This window comes from Sebastes umbrosus, chromosome 6, assembly GCF_015220745.1.
Source record: "Sebastes umbrosus isolate fSebUmb1 chromosome 6, fSebUmb1.pri, whole genome shotgun sequence".
Lineage (NCBI taxonomy): Eukaryota > Metazoa > Chordata > Actinopteri > Perciformes > Sebastidae > Sebastes > Sebastes umbrosus.
Genome location: NC_051274.1, coordinates 10,422,639 through 10,437,445, shown reverse-complemented (window position 1 = coordinate 10,437,445; position 14,807 = coordinate 10,422,639). Strand labels below are relative to the sequence as shown.

At 40.2% G+C, this 14,807-nt stretch overlaps 1 protein-coding gene across 6 annotated transcripts in view; it reads right to left on the bottom strand.

Moving 5' to 3' along the window:
- Window positions 1–14,807, bottom strand: part of LOC119489437 (arf-GAP with coiled-coil, ANK repeat and PH domain-containing protein 3-like) — an 89,230-nt gene that overhangs the window by 24,125 nt on the left and 50,298 nt on the right. For all 6 annotated transcript variants that reach the window (XM_037771861.1, XM_037771864.1, XM_037771858.1 and 3 more), the window contains exons 5-10: window positions 8,916–8,974; window positions 8,354–8,537; window positions 5,055–5,099; window positions 4,860–4,955; window positions 4,309–4,383; window positions 2,326–2,337 (exon numbers count right to left, since the gene is read on the bottom strand). In XM_037771861.1, the coding sequence (XP_037627789.1) occupies window positions 2,326–2,337; window positions 4,309–4,383; window positions 4,860–4,955; window positions 5,055–5,099; window positions 8,354–8,537; window positions 8,916–8,974 (471 nt within the window). The remainder of the gene's footprint in view (window positions 1–2,325; window positions 2,338–4,308; window positions 4,384–4,859; window positions 4,956–5,054; window positions 5,100–8,353; window positions 8,538–8,915; window positions 8,975–14,807) is intronic.

Genomic DNA, 14,807 nt, shown 5'->3' with positions numbered 1-14,807 from the left:
AATCGATAAAGAGATAATTGTTAATTTCAGCAATAAATCTTATCAAAATCTTTTTATATATACTGACATTATGTATATACATTTATTTGTGTACTGTACTGCACTGACACACTGACAGCAGTTGTTGCCTCCTGAATGTTCACATCTGTATTGAGATGTGTTGTTGTCTATCATAAAAAGCACCACACAAACAAACATATTCAATCATGTTTTCACTACAACATTCATCTGGAGTTTCAAGCAGTAAAAATAACTCCAGTGACGCACACGAGGGGCGGCACGTAGCGCTGCGCTGCTGATGTAAACGTAGGAATATAGAATAGCAGGGATGAACTGACTGCCTTGAACAGGACTTCTCCATTAAATCTGTGGTTAAAAATGAATGGTTCTGGCATTTAGATGCTTTTTGCTGCACTGTGTGCCTAGACCGCAGTAGTGACAGTTGAAGCACTTTAACTCCCCTCCTACTCTCCTGTTTTTTTTTATTGCTTGTACTGAGTAAAGGCTGCCCGTTTGCCTTGTGTAAGTTTACACAAAGCTTATTGCACATGCTCGATGTGCCGAGGAAGAAAAGAAGCAAGGGGGGAAAAATCTATCTTTAAAGGGAGGAGAGAAGAATAACAAAGTAGGCCATGCTGTTCTAGAAGCAGCGAAGGTTAAAAACTACAAAATACAATGACATGCTGTGCATGAATAAATATAAAATACATCTCAAATCTGTCATGTAATATTTCAGATTCAGAAAAATTATATGTTAATTGTAATGCAAATAGAATGAGAAGAACAATTACACTGTTATCTATCTATCTATCTATTACTTAAGTAGCAATACCACTGTGTAGAATTACTCTGTTACAAGTCAAAGTACTGCATTCAAACTCTTCCTTAAGTAAAAGCACAAAATATTGGCGTTAAAATATACTTAAAGTACTAAAAGTAAAAGTACAAGTCCATATACTGCCGGGTAGCTTAATCTATAATAATATTAGTTCTGTCAAAGTTAACGCGATAATAACGCGTTAATGTAAATATGATTTAACGCCATTAATTTTGAGGAGGTTAAATAACGCTATGAAGTTACACAAAATTTTGGCGAGTTAAAAAAATGGCATGGCCATTTCCAAAGGGGTCCCTTGACCTCTGACCTCAAAATATGAGAATGAAAATGGGTTCTATGGGTACCCACGAGTCTCCCCTTTACAGACATGCCCACTTTATGATAATCATATGCAGTTTGGGGCAAGTCATAGTCAAGTCAGCACACTGACACACTGACAGCTGTTGTTGCCTGTTGGTTTTGAGTTTGCCATGTTATGATTTGAGCACATTTTGTTATGCTAAATGCAGTACCTGTGAGGGTTTCTGGACGATATTTGTCATTGTTTTGTGTTGTTAATTGATTTCCAATAATAAATATATACATACATTTGCATAAAGCAACATTTGCCCGCTCCCATGTTGATAAGAGTATTAGATACTTGGCAAATCTCCCTTTAAGGTACATTCTGAACAGATAAAAAATGTGCAAATGGGGGGGCTGGAGCCGATCCCAGCTGACATTGGGCGAAGGCGGGATACACAGTGGACAGGTTGCCAGACTATCACAGGGCTGACACATAGAGACAGACAACCATTCACACTCACATTCACACCTATGGGCAATTTAGAGTCAACAGTTAACCTGCATGTCTTTGGACTGTGGGAGGAAACCGGAGAACCCGGAGAAAACCCGCGCTAACACGGAGAGAACATGCAAACACCACACAGAACGGCCCCTCTTGCTGTTAGGCGACAGTGCTAACCACTGCACCGTGCAGCCCCAATCCTGCGATTAATGGTTATTAAATATTTTAATTGATTGACAGCCCTAGTAATAATATATCAGAATTCATTAGTTGATTTATATTTTGTATTAATAATAGTGAATCTACAAAGTAAATAACTGTCTGATGTTGTCAAATGAATGTAGTGAAGTAAAGAGTACAATATTTGCTAGTATAAAGTAGCATAAAATGGAAATGTTTTAGGATTGTGGTACTTGAGTAAATGTACTTAGTTACTTTGCACCACTGGCAGTAGGTGATGTAACAGACGGTTTCTATACAGGCCAATCAAACAAAGCCCCGTTTCACTTCAGCTCGCCCTCAAGGCTTTTTGGAGTCCGACTACAGCTTGAAGAAAACTTCAAAGGGGTTTGTTAATGTCCTGTACTAACACCAACGTGGGCTACGCTGCACCCTCCCGCACCCCCAACACACGAAACCAAAGACACCTTTCAAGGAAAAAGGAAAATTCAGATGGGAAAACAAATGTAGGAGCACTCACCTCCATGAGGGTCTGAGAGGAGAGGAGATGGTGGCATTGGGAACATATGAGCAGAAGAAAAGACAAATACAGCGTTAGGACCACCACACTAGTTTAGGTGGGGATAATACAATAATCTTCCAGCCTCAATGCACCTCTGATTATCCTCCTTACTGCTCTTCCAGCAATGAAGCTGCCGACAAAAAACATCACGCGTCACCACCACAATATTTTCATACCCTGCAGATTTTAATGTGGCTTCAACTCCCTGACCTTGTTAAATTACTACTACAGTACACGTCCCTTGGTGATGGATGGTGCATGAGGCTTAGTGTCTAACAGCTCTGGCAAAAACAGATCAATAACTGGCCCCACATGTGACCCGGCCCTTCCCCATGGCTCTATCCACAGCGCCTGGAGGGAGAGCGCTGACCGGAGCTGTCTGACAGATGGTCACTGATCCTGGGGTACACGGGAGCCAGACGCGGGCCTGGCGCTGGAAATGAGGCTTTCTGAATTATTAACTAACAAGATGTCAGACAGGGAGTGCACCCTACCCTACCCTTTATTTATTTGAGCACCAAGAGAAAATATACTCAAAGAGCCTATTTGAATCCTTCCAATATTTTAGATATTTCACTAAAAACGACAAATATGAAGTCATGGTGGTGCAAGACAAAAAGTCAGGGGATCCCTAAAGTCAGTAGGATGCATCCTCTGGGGAACATGAATGTCTGTACAAAATTTGACATCAATCCAATTCATATTTATCGAGATATTTCAGTTGCCAAAAATGCTCAACAAACCATACGGTCAGCATTTTACCAGACTAAGAGCACTTAGAGAGGCTCCTGCTTATATATTAGCACAAACAGTAGCTAACGTGCTGACAATCAGACAACAGTGGGATTAATATCTCTTAAAAACACTTAATTCCACCTGATTTAATGCTTAAATCAATGCCTGGACCTTGTTAGGGGGGATTAATCAAACACCTCCCAGCTGCCCAGGTCTAATCCCTCCCCAGTCACAACAGATGCACTGGGCCAGGTGGCAGACTGGGCCTTGGAGGTGAGATGTGAGCACATTAACGCCCTGTTAGACTTTCAGAACAGCTCAGTATCAACATACCAACTGAACGGACAAAGGGGAGATTCTTCAGGGTCAAAAACCTGCATGTGTAACTGTCCCAGTCATTTGCTTGCAGGGAAATACCAAAGACAAATAAACATGAAAGGGTTTGCACTCTTGACTCCAGGGTTTTCAAGAAGTAGTGTGGTGTCAGGTGTGGGTAGCCAAGATTAACATCTCATAGGAAATAATGACTGCACACTGACCAAAAAAGTAGAAGAGACTCCTCACAAGCTGAAGTTGTGCTGACGATGGTGCTATGCCTGAAACCTTAACTTTTTTTTATCATATTTCTTTCACATGTAATAAATTGATTCTTTTTGTATCTACTTTTTTTCCTATGAGAAAGAAAATAGTGAAGTCATATCAGGGTTTTATGCAGGATTCTACAATTCAGGCCTTTACGACCTTTTTAACACCACATAGAACGCAATTTAACTTTAACTGTTTCAAACTGGCCAAAGTATGACAGTATGATGCAAAACCAGTCGGGACAATATAGCTTGGAATTAATTATTATTATATCACATTTTATTCAGTCCTTCCCAGCAGCATATAACAATAATTCCTAATGATGTAATTAATCAAATTAACACAGCATGGACCGGGATAAGCAGCAGAAAGTAGATTTATGGATTAACAAATTAAAATATATCATTCATATTCCAGTTCATTTAAATTTGACATCTCTTTACAGCCCACAATCGGATACAAAAACATTATAACTAACGTTTCTGCCTATAACTATTTTGTAAATTAAATTTAGGACCTCCTTTTTGAGGAAAATGAATTCAGGCATTTCAAGACCTGCAAATATTTGGTGGAATTCTTTACAATTTTGATTTGGTTGATATAAAACAAACAGGAACTCACCCTCTGCTGAATGGTTGCATGTTTATGCTCCATTTCCCTCTTCTCCATGGCTGAATCAATCACCAGCTGATCCAGCTGAAAGTCCATTCACACAGACAAAAATGAAAAGTTCAGTGTTTCTGATGAGACATCCAGCCAAAGATACATCCTGTGAAACTCTCCATTTTGCAGTGAGATAATTCTAACATATATAGCAGTAAAGGCACTGTCAGAGAGGCAAAGGGTGATTCAGAGAAGCTGACTGCAACAGTTTCCACTTGCAAACACAGGCTAAGCCTCCAATGACATGTTAGGTCAGTGTTTTATAATGGAGCATCGATTCTCCTGCAGCAGTCAACCTGCTTGTTAGTCCACAATAACATGTTTGTGCATCCATAAAAACATGTGTTTGAACCATAATGAAGCCTTTCTATTGAATGTGAAGGGGGAGCGTCTTTATTCGGTACAATAAACCCCTCAAAATCACATCAACAATCCAACATATCGATCAACAATGAGGATCAAACCAGTTCAAATGAAGACAGAGCGCCTGAGGAAGTGACGCAGCTCACCTCAGCAGCCAGTTTCTTCATGTACGGGTCAATCTCATCCAGCAGGTTGTAGCCCTGTTGGAACAGCGAGTACTGGGCGTGCATGAAGGACAGCATCTGGGTGGGACAGAGGCAACGTTATGAAGTGCTAGATGACTCTCTTTTTGTGTGTGGAATACATTATAAAGATGTTTGTGTGTGTCTGCGTTGACTTACAGCATCTAGGATCTCAAATTTCTTCTTTGCCTGGAGGACATTGATCTGCAAAAAAAAAGAAGACAGACATGTGTTTCTAGATGTAAATAATAAATTAGACTGTCTGGAGTTTTGATTATTGTTTTGATGATATCCACAACAATACAACACATTTGACACCTACAGGCTATTGAGATAACTCCATCTAGTGGACAATATTTGCCTTTCTAGTACTGTACTTATAGTACTGTACAAATTTGAGGTACTCGTACTTTACTTGAGTCTTTTCTTTTCATACCACTCTCTACTTCTACTCCACTACATCTCGGAGGGAAATATTGTACCATTTACTGCACTACATTAATCTGACAGCTTTGGTTACTTTGCAAATTAAGATTTCTGCATACAAAACACACAAAGAGCTTATCAAATATGATGTCTATTTAACAATGTTGAGATTTGTTGGTTGGACAAAATAAACATTGTGAAGGTGTCCCTTTGGGCTCTGGCTCTAATTGTGACGGCGTTTCCCACTATGTTCAGAATTATTACAAACCAAAGAATCAATCAATTAATGGAGAAAATATCCAGCAGATTATTCCAATAATGAAAATAATCATAAGTTATTAGTTCAAAATGAGCTCCACCTCAACCAACTACCACAGTGAAAATCCTGCTTTTACATTAATGCATGAGTAATAATAATCTAATGATAGAATATATAATAGTATAACTGTCACATGGGGCATTTTTCTGCATTGAGTACTTTGACTTTTTTAAGTACGTTTTCTTGATTATACTTACATACTTTTACGTAAAGCTGCAGTAGGTAATTTTAAGCAAATATGATAAAAAGTTGTTTTTATAAAACTGACTATATCCTCACAGTAGTGCATGAGATAATCTGTGAAAAAATCTTGCAAATTGCCATTATGAGCACATGAGGACTCAGAGGAACATGATTTATGTCATGCACTACTGTCAGGATATAGTGATTGTTTTAAATAACATTTTCAATTAGTGCTTTTACTCAAGTAGAGAATACTTCCTCCACCACTGCAAACCACCATAAGTCCCATTACGGGTGAACAGTAGAAGTGGGAAAAAAAACACACTGCCATAAACACCCATAGTGCCTATGGCATTCCCTGAGTTAAAGCCTTTGCATTGTACATCTTAACTGATGCAAATAATATTTTGTGCTACATTTAAGAGGTCACTTATACATATAGCGCATCTCCCCACAGCTTTGACCTTTTCTGCCTTGAGACACTTTCAATTAAGACTCAAAAGGGTAACGTGTCTGAGAGCAGTGAGAGGAAGCTGCCAGCAGACAGGACGAAGAATGGAAAAAGAGGGCAAGGCCATCACAGCGATCACACTGAATCAGTCTCTTTGTTCCCCCCGCGGGCACTCATGGGTAGGAGGTTACAACTTGTGGGCAAAATAAACTGCGTGCTGCATATGAACGGAGAGGAGAATGAATCACACAGGAAGGAAGACGCACGCAGACATCGCTGCAGGCTAAAAGGGCTACGTCACGGTCATTCCCCCGATTGTACAGGCGAGATACGTCTCTCTAGTCGGACTGTAAACGAATATATGAACGACTTTGAACATCATCCAAATATTAATAGTAATGTTGGTCCCCCCCCCCCCACTGACCTGTCACCTGACTGACAATATTTGCCACAAACGTCACACTATTTCAGTTAAATGGAAACACAAAGACGTCACACACACACACACTGCTACATTCAGTGTTTACAATGTGTGCAATCACTCTTTACAGTCGTATCAATATTCTCCAATATCCATCCATAACAAATGTCCATAAATCTGTGTAGAAACCAAACAAAACAGGCACTCCCTAAGCTGCCAGTATGCTTCTTCAGAAACCTACAATCCGACATTTACACTCCCTTCACTCCGTAATTGGTCAGCTGTGCGGTGAGATGAGACAGAAGTCAGGGTTTGCCCTCTTTTTTCATCCTCTGCACAACTATTTCTGTCACCTTTCACGTGAACAAATGAGTGCACCACTATGAAAGCTTTCCACGAGAGACCGTCTGAAAATGTGCACCATATTTAAACAATATCAGCCGCTTCTCTACGACAGGCTGGCGTTTCACTCTGCCTTCATGTGTGTCTCTTTGAAACAGGTATCAACACTTTCTGAGGAGGTCGGACAACCCGTCGTATGAACTGATTCTGTTTGTAACACAATCTTGGCTCATAGTCATCAGATTCAGACTTTTCCTTCAGTATCAAAGTAATCCAGGTGATTGTTGTCTGTACAGTGCAAACAGGAACTGCTAGTCACCAAAGCAGCATGACTTTCCATGATGCAGATCTGTCAAAATGTAAACAAAGAAGCTACTGTACAGGCTTAAAAAATTGAGGATAGTTTGACATTCAATAATCAGCTATTAACTGAGTCATTGAATCACCAGATTTGTTTTGCAGTACTGGACAAAGCTTGGCTTGTGTTGAACGGATGTTCTTCTATCTCATGATCCGATATTGAAGCCTACTACTTTGGTGACTGAACAGCAGACGGAAAACTAAGGAGTTGAAGTTAGGGACCGTCTCAAAAGTGCATGCAAAATAGCCAAGATCGCTTTTGTCAATAGCTTTTAGTTTCATAGACACTTCTGCCTAACTTAACATTCATCTGGGCCTCCTCTTGTCCAACCCAATATCACACCAATATTAGTGTGTAATAGACCCGCCTGTCCACCAGAGGATAGCATGTCAGTGTCACGTTTTGCCTCGCCGAGGCGTCAATATTACACGTGTGTATGAAGGTGCAGTGCCAGCAGGGGGCAACAAAACCACTCACTTAGGTTTAGGCAACACAACCACTTAGTTAGGTTTAGGGAAAAACGTCATGATTCGTCTTAAAATAAGTACGTAAACTAAGTAAAATACGTACGGAAACAATGTAACATAAGTACGGAAAACACGTCACCAACGTAGCTTACAAAACAAAACACTGGTCTCCTGATCTCTTTTTTTGGGCTTAGTTAAGACTTGATTTTTTTCTGTTTTTCTGATGGTGTCTAGTTTAGACCCTGTCCCACATTTAGAATACATCCAAATATCGATATTTTTGTGACACAAACAGATATAGATACAATACAGGTACAGACTAGCTTTACATAACTACCGTCTAGACGTTTATGTTTCCGTCAGGTATAGCTTTAGCTTAGTTCACGTGTACGTGAAGGAAGATACAACGTCCTTGAATATATGAAATTGTACCTTTAGGAACATGCTGTATATTGTCAAACAAGGATTCATAGAGTCATTAGTCTAACCTGTAGTACGTAGTCCAGAGCGAGGTGTCGGAAGCACCTGCGAGTAATGCTTAGCGTGCCGGCGGCTTCCTCCACCTCGTGAGGCTTGTTCCTTGGCGCCTGAGCATTCTTCACCTGCGCTATTTCCAGATCCTCACGCACCCTATCGAAGTGCTTCTTGGTCTCCTTGAACTTCCGTACATCTCTGACAGACACAGATGAGTAGTGAGACATCAGCAACTTTACACTGGATCACAAAACACTCTACAGTTCAGCTCAGAAGACAGCAGAATTACAGATTGTTGGATTATTTAAAGCCATCACAATGTCAATGTGAGCTCACAGGTAACCGGGAGGTTACACTGCATTGTTCATGATACGTCTGTGACAACATATCTGGGCTGCAAAAGGTTGTGCTGTTTAATATTTATAAAAGAGCAAAAAGGTTTTCGGGGGTAACAAGAGTATGCTTTTTAAAGGTTCAGGACTTTGTGGCTTTTTCGAGTTGTGTTGAATCTTTTATACATCTTAAAGTTCTGCAGGGAAACCTGACTGGGGAACCGTGAATAGCAGGTTTACTCACTCTTTCACGAAGTTGTGCAACTGCTGCTTTACAGACCGCTGAGCTTGATCAAACAGGATCTGAAACAGATGAGAAGAAGAGATTAGCAAGAAGACTTTGTACACAAACCCTTAACAGATTTGGTTTTCATTCATATCAAAACTAGAGCTGTAATGATTAGTCAATTACTATTGACTTCTGTTTTGATTGATTTTAATACAAGTAATTTTTCAAGCATAACGACAAATAATACCCAGTGCCAGCTTCCCAAATATGAGGTTTTTTATTGTTTTATGTGATAGAAAACTGAATCTCTTAGGTTCCAACTGTTGGTTGATAAAAACAAGCTTTTCCACAATTTTCTAACATTTTATAGAGAAAACAATTAAAAGATGAATCAAGAAAACAATAGCAGATTAATCAATATTGAAATAATAATAAAAAATCATTACATTTGACTTGTTAGCAGTTCCACCTAAGAGACATTTCCCCTCTAAATTTCTCTGGTCTCTTCTAAATAAATGCACGATGCCCAAAGGGGTCAAATTATCCAGTATTTCACAAAAAAAAATCCAATGAATGAATAAAAGAAGTCTCTTCTTTCCTACCCCGTTAATCATCTCACGATCCCTCACATTTTTCAATATCTAACTGCATATATCAGTTACATCAGTACTTGTACTTTTGATACTCAAGTACATTTTGCTGATAATACTTCTCTACTTTTACTTAAAGGTCCAGTGTGTGGGATCTGGCGGTATCTAACGGTGAGGTGAGGAGATTGCAACCAACTGAATTATATTCCATTTCTGCGAATAGTTCCCCTTAAATGTTACACACTGTTCCTTTAAGTGGGATATTGATTGCAGGACTTTTACTTGCAGTGGAGTATTTTTACATTAGTGTATTAATACTTTAAGTAAAGGATCTGAATACTTCTTCCACCACTGACCCAACAGTAATATACAAAATTAACACAGGGTCAAAACAACCAATTTATACTAGCTAAAGTGATTTTTAGTGTGACAAATAAAGATGTAGTTCCTCAACTATTGTTTGATTAAGTACTTACTCAACCAATATAGCACAAAAAAAATTGAAAAAGAAATTCTGCCAAATCTCATTCAAAGTAATACGACTTTTGGAGGGAAAACAACATTGTGCTGCAGTCAAACCATCTACAGTGTATTTCTAACCAACAGAGGGCGACAACACATAGCTTTTTTTTCTCCACATGATGCATGCAAACAATGCAAATTAGCCTTTAATGCCTGTTGGAATGAATGGTGGAGGAATGTCACTCTGACTCAAGCTACACCCGCTGCAACACAATAACACTCTGCCGTCTTTTAGGTGTTTTACATTCAAGATCCCTCCTCCTCTCTTTCACCCTCTGAGCACATCCTCTGTGATCGCTCCTGCCATGCTGCTGCTGCTGCTTCTGCTGCTGCTGCTAAATAGGTCACTCGGGCAGAGAGGGAGGGAGGAAGTTAGTGAGAGGGAGGAGAGGAGAGGAGAGGAGAGGAGAGGAGAGGAGGCTTTTGGTACAATGTGACACTGCGGAGTCTGCATCCGACGCAGGCTGCAAACCCACTCAGACGAATTGTCGGTGCCCATGTGCTATCGCCATAACTGAGCAGCTAGATTGGTTAAAGGGTTTGCATCCTCATCCTGCCTGAATAATTGGATATACAACTGTGAGTGTGTGGATTAGAAGATTTGCAAGGCCCTATAAAACTAAGCTTATTGGCGTTTTAACTCAGGGATTACGGGCGCTGATGATGAGTAAGACACTTCTCTATAGCTGCCACTGCAGGCGGTGTACAGAGGGAGCCACTAACCAGCACTTTGACTTGACCAGGCTTCAAAATAAAAAATGTGGCTGTGAGGGAAGTGGTCATCCCATTCCTGCAAGCAACTCTAAAAGAGACGTGTTTGTTTTGATGGTGGGTTAAGGCTTCATTTTACTGCTCTATAAACCCGCTGGGTCCAAATAAGTGTGAGAGTGGAACAACGAAGCAGCCCTCCCATCCTGTTTGTTGCTTCATCACATCAGAAACCATCCACTTTACTGACCAGCAAAGGAATTCCTCCAATGCTGCACCAGACGCCGTCTTATCCAACCTCGCCAGTAAGACACTAACAGGTGAGCCAACCTTTGTAGTCCGATAAATAAAGAGTGCCATGTTCAAAGACCATCGGGTTTGACTGCAAAGGGGTTTGATTGTGAGTGTGTGGTCAATCTGTTCTCCTGGACGCAGTTTAAAAAGCGCAAGTGAGTGGAGCACCAATCGAGGTCTCCCACAAACACGCAAGGACTCAAAACAGAACCAGTAGGGCAGCGGCGCACAGCGGCCATAAACACCCGGGTGTAAGATTAAGTTGGGCACCGTGCAGACAGGTCTGAGGTGTACGGAGGCTCAATGTAAACCACCAATCTTTAAAAGCAGTCAAGTCAACAAGCACACATCCAGGTTCGTGAGTGTGTGTGTGTGCGAGACAGAGTGGTGGCAGGAAAACTGCTGTGAGACTTCCTGGCTCTGGGGGTAGTGTAGCCTGTAGCATTCCTGAGCTGCTTTTGTGGCAAGTTGACACCCTACTTTCATTGGACAAGATGCCAGAGGGTGCCTCTGATGTGAACTAGCCGGACAGCAGGATTAAGAATGCACCACTTAAAGGAATACAATATGCCTAAAGGAGTATTGTTGCTCTGACGGTCATATCATTTGTGAAATATCTTGAAATATTGGATGCAGTGCCATGAAATTAGGACATTCGGGGTCCCCAGAGGTTTATTGCTCATGACTTTGTTTCAGTCATGTTCAAATTATGAATGAGATCCCTTTTTGTTTGGATTTTTAAATTTTACTATCATAGAATTTTATTCTCACATTTAACAGACAGATCAACACACACAATGAAGTTGGAATGTGGTCAAACAAAGAAAACAACTTTCAAACATGTTGTAAGTAAGTAAGTACGTTAGGAATATCTGGCACATCTTCCATGACCTGATATCAGAGCTGAGGAATGAGACGGCTACAAACACTCTCACAATGGACTACTGTACTGACTACCAGTTTGCCTCTCATTCCACAGACATGTTGGGACACAGACGGATCTAATAAAAGCAGTCAAGCAATTATCTTAAGCCAAATTGGTTGATCTGTGCACAAGAGTAAGCAAACAACTGTCAAATGAGATGTCAAAATGTCAAATGTGGCAAGAAGAACTGTTGTTTTTAGACTTTATATCCAGGAAGGTTGTCTGATCATACCTGAACAAACCCTGCTTCATTCAGTCAGACGGTCTTTGGTTAAAGCATCAGAAGAACAGGATTTACTACTCTGCTTATTTTAAACCAAAACAGAAAGTACACTGAAGTATACACTCAACTGCCACTTAATTAGGTACACCTGACCTGATCTTATGCAATTCAATACAACTGTTCTGCCATAAAGTCAGATGTTAATTCAGTTATATATTTTAGCATTGAGGTCATAGTGAGTAATGGTGTTATATTGCACTACATTATATTGAGAGAGTTTCTAATATTCCTCATCTAAATGAATTAGGGCTGTCAAGGTTAATGCAATAACGCTTTAACGTAAATTTGTTTTAACGCCAATAATTTCTTTAACACGTTAACGCAACTTGCAATTTTTAGGTTGTAGCGGACTCAGTTTTAAAGCCAGAGTGAAGATACTGGCATCTGAAACTAGAAAACCTAAAAAATCCATTGGTACCAACCATGTCATACTAGCTTGTCAGGAAGGAGGATAAATAACGCTTCAAACTTCCGCAACATTTTGGCGAAGAAAAACTGGCATGGCCATTTTCAAAGGGGTCCCTTGACCTCTGACCTCCAGATATGTAAATAAAAATGGGTTCTATGGGTACCCACGAGTCTCATCTTTACAGACATGCCCACTTTATGATAATCACTCATCGCACTGACAGCTGTTGTTGCTTGTTGGGCTTGAATTTGCCATGTTATGATTTGAGCATTTTTCTCATGCTAAATGCAGTACCTGTGAGGGTTTCTGGACAATATATGTCATTGTTTTGTGTTGTTAATTGATTTCCAATAATGGATATATACATACATTTGCATAAAGCAGCATATTTGTCCACTCCCATGTTGATAAGAGTATTAAATACGTGACAAATCTCCCTTTAAGGTACATTTTGATTCATTAATTTGCGACTAATCGCTATTAACTATGGACAATCATGCTATTAATTACAATTAAATATTTTAATTGATTGACGGCCCAAATATGAATAGGAACGACGAACAAAATAAACACCTCCCAATATAATGTATTCCAAGACAACATCTCCTTTAAATGTAGCCTCAATATTGAATATGTATTTGAAGTTACACATGAACATTATAACCTTTGTAAAGAAAGTTATGGCAGGGCTGTTGTATTGAATTGTAATAGATTATACCCTATAAAGTGGCCACAGAGTGTGTATGTAAGGAGAAACGACGATGTAACACTAGAATAACGTGGAACCTATCGCCTATATTGCCTTTATTGTCCATTGATCTATTGTGTGGTGAATCTGTCCTTCAGCAAATGCAGATCAAAGTTCCTAGCATTCATACTGTTCAAGGGCTTCAAGCCTAATCTCATCATCAAGAAGATCAACGACCGGCTGTCAATATGAAGTATTTTAAGAAACACAATATCACCAAAGTGTTAGGGCAGTGTTTAGTTAGGTATCCGTTTCTCTGTCAGGCCACTGTGCTCTCTTTTTAAGACACATTTTAATATATTTTTACTCTCTGAACAAAGGACAGTTGTAGTCTGTAAGGAATGAGAAGGATTGCAACTGCAGACAGAAATGCCTTCCTGCTGCGTCTTTCTTTGTTTCCAAATATAACTGAGAGACACTAGCGTTGGCATACCACATGGGAATTTGCTCATTCAGTATGTACAGCCCTCTGCATGAGCATGGCTATTGTATTCAAATGATTTAAATCGGGTAATTGTATGTATGTAGCTGAAAATGTAATTACAACCTAAATTCCTCCCTTCCATACATTCCCTCTCTCTCTACTGTAAATAGCCTTTAGCGGCTCAGATGTTCGTCTCTCTTTGCATCTGTGTGTCAGTCTCCTCTCATTTCTAATGGATGTTCAGAGAGTCAAACATCAGTCAATAATTTATTGAGTATTCATATGGAGTTTCATGCTTGACTTAAACAGAGAGGGTTAAAAATCTTGGCCTGATTTCTGCCCATATTGTGAAATCTTTGGAAGGCAAAAAGACGCACAGGCTCGGAGCTAAAGTAAAAAAAAAAAAAAAGGAGCTATACTTGGCTTGACCTTCATACAAACAAAGCCTGTTTGTTCTGTTGTGTGGTGCCGAACTGGCAAGAGAGAGCCAAGCGATCAGGAAACGGAGGGAAGCGAGGGCCAGGACTCTTTTATAACATTCCTGGATCTGTGCGTTTGCCTGTCTGAGCTCACGTCCTTGTACACGTTCAAATCTATGTGTTTATTTTACGGGTTTTAAAGAAGGCATCCGAGCATGGCCGCGACAAGGGCAGTTGGCACTCAGCGGCCCCATTTGTACGGTGCCATTTCGTATTCTTAGGCACGGTAGCAGCTGCGTGGCGGAAGCATGCACGCAGAGGGACATCCGTCACAAGTAGCAGATATAACCATCATCATGTCTTATTCATTGGAGCGCTGCTGGAGTCCCTCGGCTACAGGGGCGCTGAATGCACATGGTGTCTCTCCTGATTAAAATAGTGAATATGTAAAAGATGTCAACATAAAATGTTAATAAACGTCTTTCATATCAGTGGATCACCAGGCGGCGTTAAGGTCACATCGTTGAAAATATTATCATTCCTGTGAAATCTTTCATCTCAGGGGAATCCCTCTTATTGCTACAT